This window comes from Myotis brandtii, unplaced genomic scaffold (assembly GCF_000412655.1).
Source record: "Myotis brandtii unplaced genomic scaffold, ASM41265v1 scaffold422, whole genome shotgun sequence".
Lineage (NCBI taxonomy): Eukaryota > Metazoa > Chordata > Mammalia > Chiroptera > Vespertilionidae > Myotis > Myotis brandtii.
The window spans coordinates 577,043-591,249 of record NW_005366171.1 but is presented as its reverse complement, the minus strand read 5'-3'; the positions used below and the strand labels follow the sequence as shown (position 1 = coordinate 591,249).

Genomic DNA, 14,207 nt, shown 5'->3' with positions numbered 1-14,207 from the left:
ATATACACACACACACACACACATATAATCTGCTTGGTACTGTGATAGGTGCTTTAGATTAATTTATCTAATTCTTAGAATAAGCCTACATGGTATATATTTTAATCTCCATTTCCCAAGTGAAAAAAAAAAAGTAAAGGCTTGGATAAGTTACTTGGATAGGTCACAGAGCTGTGTCCTTGGAGCTCAATCTGAGCCTGGAGGCAGGGCCAGCCAGGACACCTCCAGCCAACCCCAGGGACATGTTGGAGGGGTGTGTATGGGTGTGGTGGGGAGGGGTGAAGAGTGGGTGAGTCTGGGTGTGCCTAACAGGCATGGTGAGGGCAATGAACTCCTTGGGACCTAATCACAAGGTGATAAGATATATGCCTTAACAAGGAAGCCTCCCACCTGCCCAACCTTCTAGGAGGGAAGTCAGCAGGCTTGCAGTCTAGCTGTGAGGGATTATGTCTAAGAACAAGGCATGTTCAATGTGTCACCCCTAAGAAAATGTTCATTTAAAATGGATAAGTACACGTTGACGGTTACAAAATAGTCACGGGAATGTAAAGTATAGCATAGGGAATATAGCCAATAATATAACAGCTGTATATAATGTCAGGTGGGTACTAGACTCATCAGGTGGGGGGTGGGGGGGATCACTTTGCAAGGTATATAAATGTCTAACCACTATGCTGTACACTTGAAACTAATATAATATTGAATGCCAGCTGTAATTGAAAAATTAAAATAAAATAAAGTAAATTACAGTAGAAACTAACACATAAGAATTCTTTCTCCTTCTATTCCTCCATTCTAATGCAGAGTCCTTGGAGAAACAGCAAAATGAATAGGTGTTGATAGATGGTCTATATCAGGAAACAGTTCTGGGGGAAAAGGAACAGAATTTCCCCCATGTGCTCCCTTCTGCTTCTCCTATCCCTCCCTGGTCGATGGAACCTGGGACTGCGAGTCAGAGCCCTGAAGGGTCTGAATTCCATCTCTGGTTCTCTCTGTGTCTCTCTAAAAGTCCCTTTGTCAATCTGGCCTTAGCTTAGCTTCCCCAGCCATAAAACAAGGGGTTTAGGCTGGATAGTTTTTTCAGGGCATATATTTTATAATTTTTATAAATTCCTTTTTTGGAATTTGGGGAGGATAGACTTCGAGTGTTTGAGTATAAGGGTAAGTTGAGACTCCCTGCTGTGCTTCTCTTGAGAAGAGATAATTAGCAGGAGGAAAGGAAGGATAGGAAATAAATTTAAAACCTTTGAGGCCAGCCAAGATGCAAATTATTGGCTCAAATAAACTCTTATAAATATTCTCAAAGAAAGATGCAAATTACTTAACAGAGACAGTGGCATGCAAGGTTCCACCTGCAAACCAAAGAACTGAAAACCTGTGCTTTCCCCTCAGGCAGAATTGCAGACAAGCAATTAGGACAGAATTTGGCCCAAGGCCGCAGCACAGTGAATTCGTACACAAAAATCACTTATTTGAATTTAAAAAATACTTTCCCCCTTATTTAATAACCACATTCTCCAACCTGGTGTGACTTGTCCTTCTGTAGGAAGGACTCAGTAGGACTATGTTTTAGAACATCAGTCTGGATGTTGGTAGAGAATGAACTGGAGGGGGGCAGAGTGGAAGAGGGGTCACAGAGAGACAAGTAAAGTGTCTGTAAGTATAATCCAATATGGGTTCAAGGAACAAAAAGAGAGGTCAGGTCTTAGTAATCAATTAGAGGAAGCTGGGTAACAAACCAGATTCAAGAATGGGGTGACCGGACACATGAGATAGTGACAGAAAACAGAGGGCAGGTTTGCTTGGGAAGAAGAATGTCAAATTCATTAAAGATAAGAGAATTCCCAGAAAACCATGAATGTTTTGACTGCCTCTTAAAATTCTGTTATGAACTTGACTTTTTCAACCACCTGAATTGTATTCATGTTAATAAACAGTTACAATTACCTATCAAGTGACAGGTATGATGTTAGACACCAGGATGACGAAGATGACAGCTCTCAGATGAGTAGTCAATTACAACCCTTCAAGCTATTACAATAACATTGTCAACGTGAACTTAATTTTCTAGAAATTAGGGTCATGTCATTCTTTTCACACACGGAATGAGTTTCAGACATCAAGTGTGGCACTCAAGGTCCTTCCTCTGATTTCCTCTTTTGTCACTCCCGCCACACTAGACTGGTTACAGTCACCAACCGTGCCATGGCCTCTTAGAAGTTTCAGGCATTGCCCATACTTCCCCTTAGCTCACCTTCACTAACTCAGGATACATCTACTTGTCTTTCAAAACAAAATCTCTGAGTCCCTCAGAGCAGCGGGGGGTGGGGGGTTGGGGGGGGGTGGTTGCTCCTCCTGCATCTGAAGCATTCTGTGCATCTCTCAGGGCACTTGTGCTGAACTGAAATTGCTTATTCACTGTTTCCTTGCCAGCACTTCAGACAGAGACCGTGTCTTATTTGTCTTTTTATCCACAGTGCCTGGAACACAGTACCTATTTCCCTCCTATTGAATCTTCTACTTACTGTCCAAACTTGGGAATCAATTCAATTCAGATAATGCAGTATTAGTCAGTGTCCAAACCCGCTATCCCAACTCATGCTATGCAACTTAAACATCAAATTGATTTGAATAGTAAGAGGTATGTGTGGACATGAGCAGATGCTATTTCAGTGTCTGAGTGCCTGGGCGGATAGACGGCAGGAAGGCAGGGAGGCTTCTATGAAATGGTACCCAGTGAACCCTCAGAGGTGGCTTTGCAGGGCTGTGACTCCAGGGCTTAAACAGGGCCTGGAACACAATAAATGCTCTAGATGTTGTTTTTGGTGAGTTAGACAGAACTCTGCTAAATCCATGTCACAGGTTGTTCTAGGTTCCCAGCACTAAATTCAAAGTATTCCATGGCACCCAGTATGGAGCCCTGACAGCTTTCCTCTTTTTGGTGATTAGCAATAGATTGTGAGAAAGAAAACAGACTTGATCTGTGGCTGGTTGCTTCATGGGGGTGCACGGAAGCTGGAAGCTGTGTGTGTCCAGTCTGCTTGCACCATGAGGTCCCACAGCTGGAGTCCCACACAGCCAACCTCCTTCAGGTACCTCCTGCCAGAGGCGGCCAGCTCTCCATACCCCTTACCTTAGTCAATTTTCATCCATAGTATTTATTATTTTCTATCTGACATGTTATAAGTTTATCTTTTAACATACTCACTGTTTGACTCCTCTCAATTGAATGTAAACCTTAGGAGGCAGGGCTTTGTCAAATCTGTATATTCACTGCTATATGTCTTATCCTAGAACACCAACTAGCACACATTACAATTTCTATATTTTAAATATGAATAAGGTGAATATCAATAGATGTGACTTATACAAAAACAAAACAAAACAAAACAAAAAACCTCATTGGGGTCCTGAATAATTATTAAAAGTGTAAAGGGTTCCTGAGACCAAAGTTTGAGAATGCTGTCCTAGAGGATCCAGGCTGGTCAACACTGATGGGAAGCGAAGCACTAAGTGGGCCGTCCTCTGGGAATTTCTGATCAAACCGCTCTACTCTGAAGCCATTATCTGACTGTTGGAACACTTAAGCATTCCAAGGTTGTAATTATGAACTTCCTGCTTTTATTTATTTTTCATTGAAAAACAGAGCTGGTTTTTGTCTTTTTGGGGGGGTATTTGGGGTGTAGTGTTTCCCCCCCCCCTGTAATATTCTTACCAAGCTAAAAAGAATAGAAATGTTCTTTTCCATTTCTAGGTGTGGTACTGCCATTCTCCCATTTGCGTAGTTAGAAACAAAGTCATTTTGACATTTCGCCATGGATTTTCCCTGTGAGATAAATCTCATTTCATTCTGTTCTTGTCCTCCCTTTCTCAAATTCTAGGGCCTGTTATCCTGAACTTGAACTTTGCAGCGCTCTTCTCAATGGCTCTTCTATCCCATCTCAAAACTATCAAGCACACTAATGCCCGATTCACTGTTCTCATATAGAAAATTGCAAACTTAAAAACTGACCCTGAATACTGCCTGTTTCCAGGGGTCAAGACCAAATGCCTTGTTAGGGTGGGCTCTGGAGCCAGACTTGGAACTTGCTTTGGCCAAAAGAATTTGGTAAAAGTGACCAGATCTTGGTGTGCTTGTGCCCTCTCTCTCAGACCTCTGCCTCCACCAGGCTCACCTTCTGAAAGATCAGAGGTCATGTGGAGGAGATCCAAGTCTTCCCAGCTGAAGCCATTGCCAGCCATCCCCGGGCAATGTGCCACTAGGGAACCCAGACAAGAGGGGCCAAGGCTGGCCCAGACCAACAGAACTGCCCAGCTCTCCTGTAGACTCCTGAGAAATAACCAGTGATTGTTGTTTCAACTGCTCACTTTCAGAGTGGTTTGTTATGTGGCATTATTGTAGCAACAGATAACTGACACAGGGTAGAGGTGAGGGGGTGGGGAGCAGAGATGAAGGCTGAGATGAATCCCATGTGTCTCAGGGGTGATGCATCCTCTGGATGTAGCAGGAATGTGGGAGGAAGTCAGGCTGCGTGAAACACCCTGAGCCACAGCTCCTTCATCTGAAAATAAGTCATAATGGTGTCCACCTAGCAGAGTTGTCATGGACAAGATAACAGATAAAAAGTGCTTAATGCAATCTTTGTCTAATAAACTACTCCTCAAGATCAGAAAATATTGATTTCTACTCTGTTCCAGGCACTGTGGCAGACTTGAGAAACACAGCATGAATAATGCAGGGATGCATGAAGTATATTTTTGTTTTCAGAATAGCAGATCAGACACAACGTAGAGCATGGGGTGAAGGGAGATAGGCAGTAGTGGCACAGGACAAAGCTGAGAAATGTTCCAAGTTGCTGTGGTCAACTATTGACTTATCTACTTTCATAATAAAAGTAAATCCAATAACTATAGTACATACATTATTCACAGTTTTTATTTACTCAGCGGGTATTACTTTCATAGAGAATAATACAATAAATTATTTAAAGAAAGCTAGATTAGGGTCAGCTTGTAAGGGTTTTCTTTATGCTATTTTATGGGGTTTGCTTTAGCCTGTAGGTTGTGGTTGCCATCAACGTTGATAAAGCAAGGATAAAGTAACTCTAGCAAGATGACCCCGATGACAGCAGTATACAAGAAAGCCCTGGTACAGCAAGAGAGCGGCAGCCTGAAGAGAAGTTAGGAGGCTCTTATAACCAAGACCAGGGATGATCAGAGAGTGGTGCAGATGGAAAGAATACATTTGAGAGATACTCAGAAGGAAGAACCTACGGGATGTGGTGCCGGTCAGATGAGGGCCCAGGAGATGCCCTGAGATTGCCAGCACAGGAAAGTGTGTGTGCAGCTCATCTGTGAACTGAGAGAACCAGAGGGAAGCAGAGGAGTTTTGTAGTTTAAGAGTAAGTGAAGAAAAGTCAGGAATTAAAAATCTAGAAGGTGGGGGAAGAAAATTGACCCTTATTGGCCAGGATTTAAAAGGATTTAAACCCAACTGTTTATGGTAGGAATCATCATCAAATAGCAACCAAGAGAATTGACATGGTCTTCATATGTGTCCCACAATAAGATCAGAAGCAGCTGAGCCTTGCGGGCACAGGCATCTAGTCTCAGAACAGAGGGCTCCCACCTTAAGTGCCTGTGTGACAGGCCTGAAGATGACCTGGAGATGACCTCCCTGCCTCCAGTCTCACCCACCTATGCACACTCAGCCTCCCCTACTGCAGTCCCTTCTGTACACTGTGACCAGCATGACCTTCCTAAAACCTCCGTCTGAGCCCTGACACTCCCATGCTTACCACTATCCAGCAGCATAGCACACACAGTGGGAGAGGTGTAGGGTGGGAGCCAGCCTGCCTTCGTTTGAATCCCAGTTCTGGCGCCAATTAGCTCTGAGTCCTTGGAGAGTTGCTTATCATCTCAGTGCCTTGATTTCCTCACCCATAAGTGGGGGATGATTATAACCCTATCTCATAGGGTTGTTGTGAGAATTAGATGATATGATCCAATATATAAAATGCTTAAAGATGACCTGCTACATAACAGGCACTCAATAAATACTAGCTACTCCTGTTCACATTACTTTCATTTCCCACAGCGTGAAAGTGTGACCTGGCTTAGCACAAAGGAGCTTAGCTCTCGTCTGGTTCTTTAATCTCTCCAAGACTCCCCCTCACCTGAGATCTACTGAACGCGCTAAGCCCGATTAGGCCGTTGTGCCTCCACACACAGTTCCATTTGCTCAAAGTGCCCTTTATTCTCCATTTGATCCGTTCTTCTCATTATTAAAACTCAGCTTGAGGGTTACTTTCTAGATTTCAGTCTCCTCCATCTCCAAGGCAGCCCTGACCTTGCTTAAATGCTTAATGGCGGTTCCTTCTGCTTCTGTGACACCTCCACCAGCACAGTCACACTCTGGCTGTTATCCTCTTTGCTTATGTGCTTCCCCACTTGCTATAAGCTTTTTGAGGACAAGATGCTATACCGGTTAATGTTCCATCTCTAATGCCTGGCACAATGCCAGCATTAATCTGGAATTCAGTTAGACATTTGTTTAATGAATGAATAAATGAGGGAGCTAAAGAGAGAATAAATGGATGTTCACTCCACCTTGAGCCCAAAGGCAGCAGCTGAAACAACTTTGGGACCTTCTGTTAGTATCTGTAGTGATGGGACTGGAGGCATCCTCCTAGGCCACAGGCCTTCCGGATGGATGGACAAGAGACGTGCTGTGCACAGGGGCCTTTCTGGACCCAGCACAGTGACCCTGAATTCTCTAGGACAGTGGTCGGCAAACTGCGGCTCGCGAGCCACATGCGACTCTTTGGCCCCTTGAGTGTGGCTCTTCCTAAGCCTTAGGAGTACCCTAATTAAGTTAATAACAATGTACCTACCTATATAGTTTAAAAAATTTGGCTCTCAAAAGAAATTTCAATTGTTGTACTGTTGACTAATGAGTTTGCTGACCACTGCTCTAGGAGGCAGCGCAGGATGAGCTGCACACACACACCTCCAGCGTTGCTGGCCCCATGCATGCAGCAACTTCTGAGTGAAGAACCTGTGTGTGTAAGAGTGTGTGTGCACGTATGTGTGCACACGTGTGCGCACTCAAGCACTCTTCTGAGCTCACACTTGTGTGTATACCCTCACTCTCCTCCTTCATGGTAAATATATCTGCTTTAAATTAGAGTTACACATCTCTTAATGTTTGGCTGCACTTACCACAAACTAACAGACCCTGGGGCTTGGCTCATAGGTATGTTTTAGTTGGCTTCCAGTGGGGTTTTTGTTTGCTTACTTGTCTTGTTTTTAATTTTATTTTGTTTTTAATGGCTTTGAGTATGAGGCACACACATTTACACTACCTGAATGGATCCCACAGGCATTTAAATTTGCAGCAACAGACTTTCTTCTTTCAAACATGATCTAACAAAAGACACGAGTTATTTAATTTAGCAGGAAGAGGGTTACTTGAGGTAACCTGCGTGCACCCTTGTAATAAAAGGAGCTGGACTGAAACAGGAAATAAAATCTCTCACAATGCCTCGTTTTGACTGCCTTGAGAATTTTTCTTTATAAGTGATTTACAAGTTAAAAAGAGGTTAATACTCTCATCCACACAAGAATGCAAGCGTGTGGGATTAGCCGAAGAGTTCTGTTGGGTAAGTTCTCCATCTGGGTATCTTGAGGCAATGGTGTTTTGCCATAAATTGTCAAGTGCAATGCAAAATTTCTTTATACTAATAAAAGTTAAAGAATCAAAGACTTGGAAACATTTTAAAATATAAGTTAGATTGTATTCCAGTAACTTTCACTCACTGCATTCTAAAGTGTGTGTGTGTGTGTGTGTGTGCGTGTGTGTGTGTGTGTGTGTACCTTCTCTCCCTCTATCACTGGAAGAGAAGAAGGAAGAGGGAGAGGGATTGGGGGAGAAAGAGAGTGTTTATGTTAGAGTTAAGATTCTAAAAATTTACCTGCCCCCCAAACATCCCTGGGACTGTGGCTCTCATGGGAACATCCTTGGAGATCTTCTCTAAATAAAGGTTGAAGATTTGGGAACAGCTCTCTAGGGAATGGTTTACTTACAGAGCAACTCCATCATATTAATTATCCCCAGTACCTGGTCCTTCATAGTTACCCAAGAAATAGTTCCTGAATAAATAAACACCACTTATGAGTGCTCCCTTGGAGAACTGAATGAGGTGCTACAGGCCAAACTGCTGGAACCCCCTCCCAACCTCCCTCACCCCCAGAAGTCTTCCCACAGAATCCACAGCTTTTTGAATCATAAAGGATGGGTAGAGAAAACAATATTTGTATTTTTAATTGCAACTGCATTAGGTAAGTCACAGAAACCTAAGAAGCTGGAGATGAGTTTGGGCCCCTTTGTGAGGGACCTTCTCTATACAAAAGGCTAAGAGATTCGAATGGATTTTTTGTTGTTGCTCATAACTGATGGTGAATGACAAAAAAAAAAAATCTACTCAGAGGAGTAATGTGATTCATTTGGTGTTGTGGGAAGGCCTGCATGATAGCAGATAGACTGTAGGAGGCAAGACCAGAGGGAAAGAAGCAGTAAAAGGGCTAGTGCAGGATGTAGCACATTCTACTCACTCCTCTGTCCCTACTGTGTATGTAGCACAGGACCCATCCAAGAGTTGGGGCAAAAGTGGTTGTTAATCATAAACCAAATCACCAAATGAGGGCCCCAGAGGCCCCAGGCATGGAAGGAGCAATCTCCAGAAAGCTGACAGGGAACTCACCATGGGGAGGGAACATTTCAGGCCTCCAGTGCGCAAGGGATGAGGCAGAGGATGAGAGTTAAATAAGTAGGAAGACCAGACTATGCTGAGCTTAAGTTGGAGTGGAAAGGGGCACTTCAAAGCCTGAGGGGCTCAGGGTGTTCAAGGACAAGGAGCAGCTCAGAGATCCACTAACTGTTCACTAACTGTTTAGGCTTGGGGTCCTGCCTGACCCCTGACACAAAAGTTCAGGCACATTCTAGCTCAGGCCACATTAGCACCCAATCTTACACACTGTTTTTTGGGGGCAGCTTCTGTTCCATCCCCTGCGAGCTCATCCTTACCTTTACCCCTCCCCTCACCCCATGCTGATCCCCAGTTGTTCCTTTTCAGAGGATGGCTCATCTCTACCATGTCAGGGCCAAAAAGGATTACTCACTTGACCAACTTGATCAACTGCTTCCTATAATAGATAAGGCACCCTCCTCTCTGTCTTCTGACTCAGAGATAAGATGTTCCCTGTTCTTTCAAAACTGTATAGCCCCTCTCTCTGTGCTGACAATCCTTCTACATTCATTCATTTTCTCACTTAGTTATTCACTGACAAAGATTTGTTGAACATAAACACTATTTTAGGCACTGGGACACACACAGCATTGAATATGAAATGCAGGATCTAGGCTCCTATAGAGCTGACATTTTAGATCCAAGCAGTGATCAAATAAATGAGCTAGAAGACTTCAAAGTAATAAGTGCTAAAAAAAAAAAGTAGAGTAATAAGAGCTCCAAAAATCCTCTTGGGTTTCCTATCTCAACATATTTCAGATTAACCACCCAATGACCTAAGCCAAATCCCTGGGAAGCATCTTGAATGCATCCTTCTCACTCACTTTTCACTCTTAATTATCAGTCACCAAGCCATGTGGATTCCAAGTCTCAGTGGCTCTCAAATCCATCTGTTCTCCATCTCAATGACACAATGTAGGCACCATCACTGTTGCCCAAATTACTGCAGTATTCCCTTGACTGGTCTCTGCTCTCTAGTCTTGTCCTCTTCCTTCATGTCATGCCCCTGCTTAAAACTGCTCAGTGGTTCTCTATAGTTTCTCAAGTCAAGTGCAAACCCATTAGCATGCAAGGTCTTTCATTACCTGGATCCTGCTGAACTCTTCAGTCCTGCTTCCCTACACTCACCTGCCCCATACAGGTCCACTCAGCCATATCTGCAGATCTGCATGCCCAAGTATACACACCCTCATATCTTTGACATGCTGTCCCCTCTGCATATACTTCTCTAATTTCTTTGTTCAAAACTCATCTCAAGTGTCATCTCATTTGGGAAGAACCATGCAGTTCTTATGAGGGTTACATTGAGAAGGGATGATGGCACCATGATGGCATTCAGCTATGTCTTATTTCCCTAATGGAGTGTCTCACACATGGAGCACACATAATTAGCCTATAAATAAAGTTTTCCCATTTGCAATAAACCATCTCAGAATACAGGCTTGGATGGGGGGAAGGGGAGGGAATTGTCTCGTCATTATTTTCATAAAATGGACTCACACATAGGACATTTTCCTTCTCATTTATGTTTTGTTGCTTGCTACTTGTTTTAATTTGAGCTCCTAAACATTATTCTTAATGGCCTGGAAGTGATTCTGATGGGTCACAAGATAGGAGACAAATCCCCGAGATCCCACCATTGCGACAGCGTGCACAATAATAGTTCACTGCAGACCCCGACCCTGAGCATTGCTGGCACATTAGCAGCCACTCCCGGCTCACAGGGCCCTGGGAGAATCCACCAACCTGTCACTCTCCTGGAAAGATCTGCAACCACACACCTCCGCCAAACCAAGGTCTATCAGGAGATGCCCTTCCTGGCTGACCTCTGACACTGTAGCCTGACCTTCTATGGGCCCTTAGAGATGCCATGTGAAATGAAAAGCTGCTTTCTAAGAATGGATTCTCCTGTGGACACCAGTTCCCTGCTAAGGTTGCCTCCACACGGGCACATAAGAGGGTACATCCAGCTATTACTGTCATACTAGGTCAGCACCCCTGTACTGTCTGTGTCTCTGAGTGACAGTCCCCAGCATGATATACAAGACCCAGCTCTCTTACTTGCGTTCAGCAGAGTCTGGATCTTCTTCTCTTCTTCGGCTTCTTGGAGTAGCTTTTCTGCCAGCGTCTTGTCCTCTGATTCCACGCACATGTCTGCTTTCCGAAGGTACTCTAGGTAGTCAATCTCCCGCTGGGCGCGCTCGACCCTCAGTGCCAGGTTGTTCACTGCGCTCTTGTACTCGCTTGTGTAGGTGTGGCATTGCCCGAGCATCACGGATATGTTTTTTGAGAACTCGCGGAAGTCTTGAATGTATGCCCTCGTTGCTTGGGTACATGTTTGCAGTCTTTGCTTTAGTCAGAAAATAAATTCCCAAATTACTGCTAGTTATTGAAGTTACCCAAGTAATATAAATAGCTATCATTCATTGAAAAGATTAAAAAAATACAAATAATCAAAAAGGGGGAAAATAAAAATCACCCTTAATTTCTTAAAGTGCTATGGATACTTCAATGTATCAATTTTTAAGTTTTCCCATGCATTTAGTCTTATATATTTTTCAATGTGGGCAAGTTGGTGCTAAATGTCGTGGTTGAGTAGAACTCTGGCACTTTTAAGGAGGTGGGACTGGGGAGGAGAGGTCTGAGGAGGGAGCGAGTGAAGAAGCAGCAAGAGGCCACTGGTCTGGGAACATCTCATCCACCGCCTCCAGCCTCAGTCCGTTGGCCGGACAACATTGGGCCTGCTCTGCGGAATGATTTTGCCCTGACTGTAACTAGATGACCGAATAATTTGGACTTTTAAGAGTTTTCAGGAAAATATTGAAAATAAATATTGGAGATAGGAATGTCTTTGAAAGAAGAAAATTTATCAAAATTTAACTTGTACAAAAGCAAGATGATTAAGCATGAGATAGTCAATGTCAACACCAGGGTTGTGTCAAAGGCCAAGTAGGGCAGAAGGTCACATTTGTCCCTGGGAGCCTGTTCATGCTACAAAAATGTTGTGTTTTGCAAAGTTCAATGAAATGGTAGCTGCCGTGTATGGAGAAGAGGCCTAGGCTCTTTCTCTGTTTAGCATCGCTGAAACCTGCTCACTTCTAAATCCCAGTCCAGTTTGGCAAAAGAAGCTAGGTCGGCTTCTTGGCACAACAATATCATGACTTTTTACAGTGACCTAACGGTTCATCCTAAGAAGACAAAAAGCAAAGCTAAAATTAGCTCTCATCCTGCTATAGTGAAAATGAAGAAAAAGTGACCCTAAATTTTAATTTTCAGATTTTAGAAGTTGAACCATCACATAATAACAGTTTTGGACATTTACCAGTATGCCAGGCACTGTTCTAACTATGGAGTAATATTAAATCTTCAGAATAGCTTTAGGAGGTAAATTCCATGAACATCCCCATTTTACAGATGAGAAAAACTGTGCAGAGGGAAGTCCTGCTCAAGGAGGAGGTGCACAGTCTGGACTCTGGTGCTCTAAACCACTAGATCATAAAACATTTCAAGTGTAACCATAGCAATGCATCCAAGTAGATAGGGAAGCATGAGTAAGAGAAGCATGTTCCTGTATCAGGTGCACCGATCACCTACCTCCAAGACTTGAAAGCGCTGGTAGATGTAGTGCACCATGCCTGGGTCCTGAGCACACTGTGGCGGGGGCACAAAGGCGGAGAGGAACAGAACCAGGAGAGCAGAACCTCGCTGAAGGGCCAGCATCGTCCTGCAAAACACCCAGGGGTGGAATCTTCTATGCTGGGCCCCTCGAAGAAGACTCAAGGGTCCAGGTGGCGGTCTCCTGGTTTCCAGCCGCTGCTGTGAAAATCCTCTAAAAACAGCCGGAAAGCAAAGTTTGCCTGTTATTCCACCAGATGCATGACCTCACTTTGCAAGCTGGTGATCAAATCCAGCTGTTGGCAAGCCGGTCCCTGGAGGCCTAGAGGGCTGACTTGAGGTAGAGAGCTTCCTGGGTCCAGCATCTGTTGGCATCACCCTTGACACACACATGGACCCTCCCCAGGCGAGTGCTGCACCCGGCTTCTGGGCCTGGGTGAACGTGCATTGGGGTGGATGCAGGAAGGGCTTCTTCCCTCTCCCCAACTCTTTTACTTTTGCTTTCCTCCCCCCAGTGGACTCTGCAGTCCAATCACAGCCCTGACCTAACACACACCACTCCCAACTTCTTAGAGCTGAAATCTTAGCTTTGTTTCTGGCAAAAATTCCCAGGATCCTTTTCCCAGAAGTCCTGTTGGGAGACCCCACCCCTCCTCCAGACTCTCTTTGCATTCCTGTAGCTCTTAAAGGCACAGCAAGGGGAAGAAAAGCTCGGATATGCACAGGGCTGATTGCCCCTTGGAGAGAGAGATACAATGAGCTGCAGGCCTGGCCACCCAGGCTGATAGCTAAAAAATCTAAGGATTGAGAGCAGAAGAGTTTTATTAAAATGCACAACTACAATTAGTGATGCTCCTGAGGCTAAATCATCAGGAAATGGAACTCCTACAAGGAAGCCCTTGATTTTTCTGAGTTCCTAGTGGCAGACGTCCCTTCACCTGTAGCTGCAGGCCAGCAATACATAAAACTCAATTCCTACAGGCCCCAGTGCTGTTGAAGATAAATCACATCCTTAGGACAAAATCTTCTAGTTTTTGCCTTTGTTGTACAGGCCTTTACTTACCTCAACCTCTCCTTCCATGGCTGGCTCCAGGATACCCATCGTTCTTTCTCAATCACCTACCAACATAGGGAAGGTTGGGGCATCTCTGGGACATGGAAGGAACCCTGGCCAGGTGTCAGAAGACCTGGGTTCCCAAGAGACACTAACAGATGGAGAATTTCCAGTGTAGACCTTGCCTGTCCCTGCCCCCTTAGATGTTCCTTTCTACCTCTCTTCCAGGTGACCTTAGCCCCTAATTGTGCCTCCCCACGTCCTTGGTAAAATCACAAACAATGACTCCTCATCCTCAAGAACAATTCCTCCTATTTATGAGAACCATCTTTGAACTATTCTCCAAACTAGCTGAACTCCAGCTGGTCCTTCCTCGTAAATCTTTATTAAAAATACTGCTCGATTCAGCCTCCTTGCCCAAGCGAGAAGGCTCTTTAGGAAACGTCTCATGCCAGGCATTTTTGAATCAAGTCTTCCGCTAAAGGTGCTCTGGTTGATTTTCTTCCAGGAGAGCCTCGCATCCTAACGTTGAGACTGTGAACTAAGGTGGGTAAAGTCGAGTGGAGGAAATCAACAATTGCATCACAATTAACTTTGGGGGGCAGCGTTGTGGATAAACTCGTTGTTGGTTTTCTATAGCATGCTTACATTGTTTTTACAATGACATATACATTCGGTATTGATGAGTCTAAAGCAGCCGTGGGCAAACTATGGCCCGCCGGCCGGGTCCC

The 14,207-nt window shown here is 44.3% G+C and overlaps 1 protein-coding gene across 1 annotated transcript in view; it reads right to left on the bottom strand.

Annotated features, from left to right (window-relative positions):
* The window catches only part of OLFML1 (olfactomedin-like 1), a 28,526-nt gene that overhangs the window by 10,976 nt on the left and 3,343 nt on the right, over window positions 1-14,207 (bottom strand). The window contains exons 3-4 of the mRNA XM_005873929.2: window positions 12,402-12,636; window positions 10,869-11,157 (exon numbers count right to left, since the gene is read on the bottom strand). Of these exons, the coding sequence (XP_005873991.1) occupies window positions 10,869-11,157; window positions 12,402-12,527 (415 nt within the window). The 5' untranslated portion in view covers window positions 12,528-12,636. The remainder of the gene's footprint in view (window positions 1-10,868; window positions 11,158-12,401; window positions 12,637-14,207) is intronic.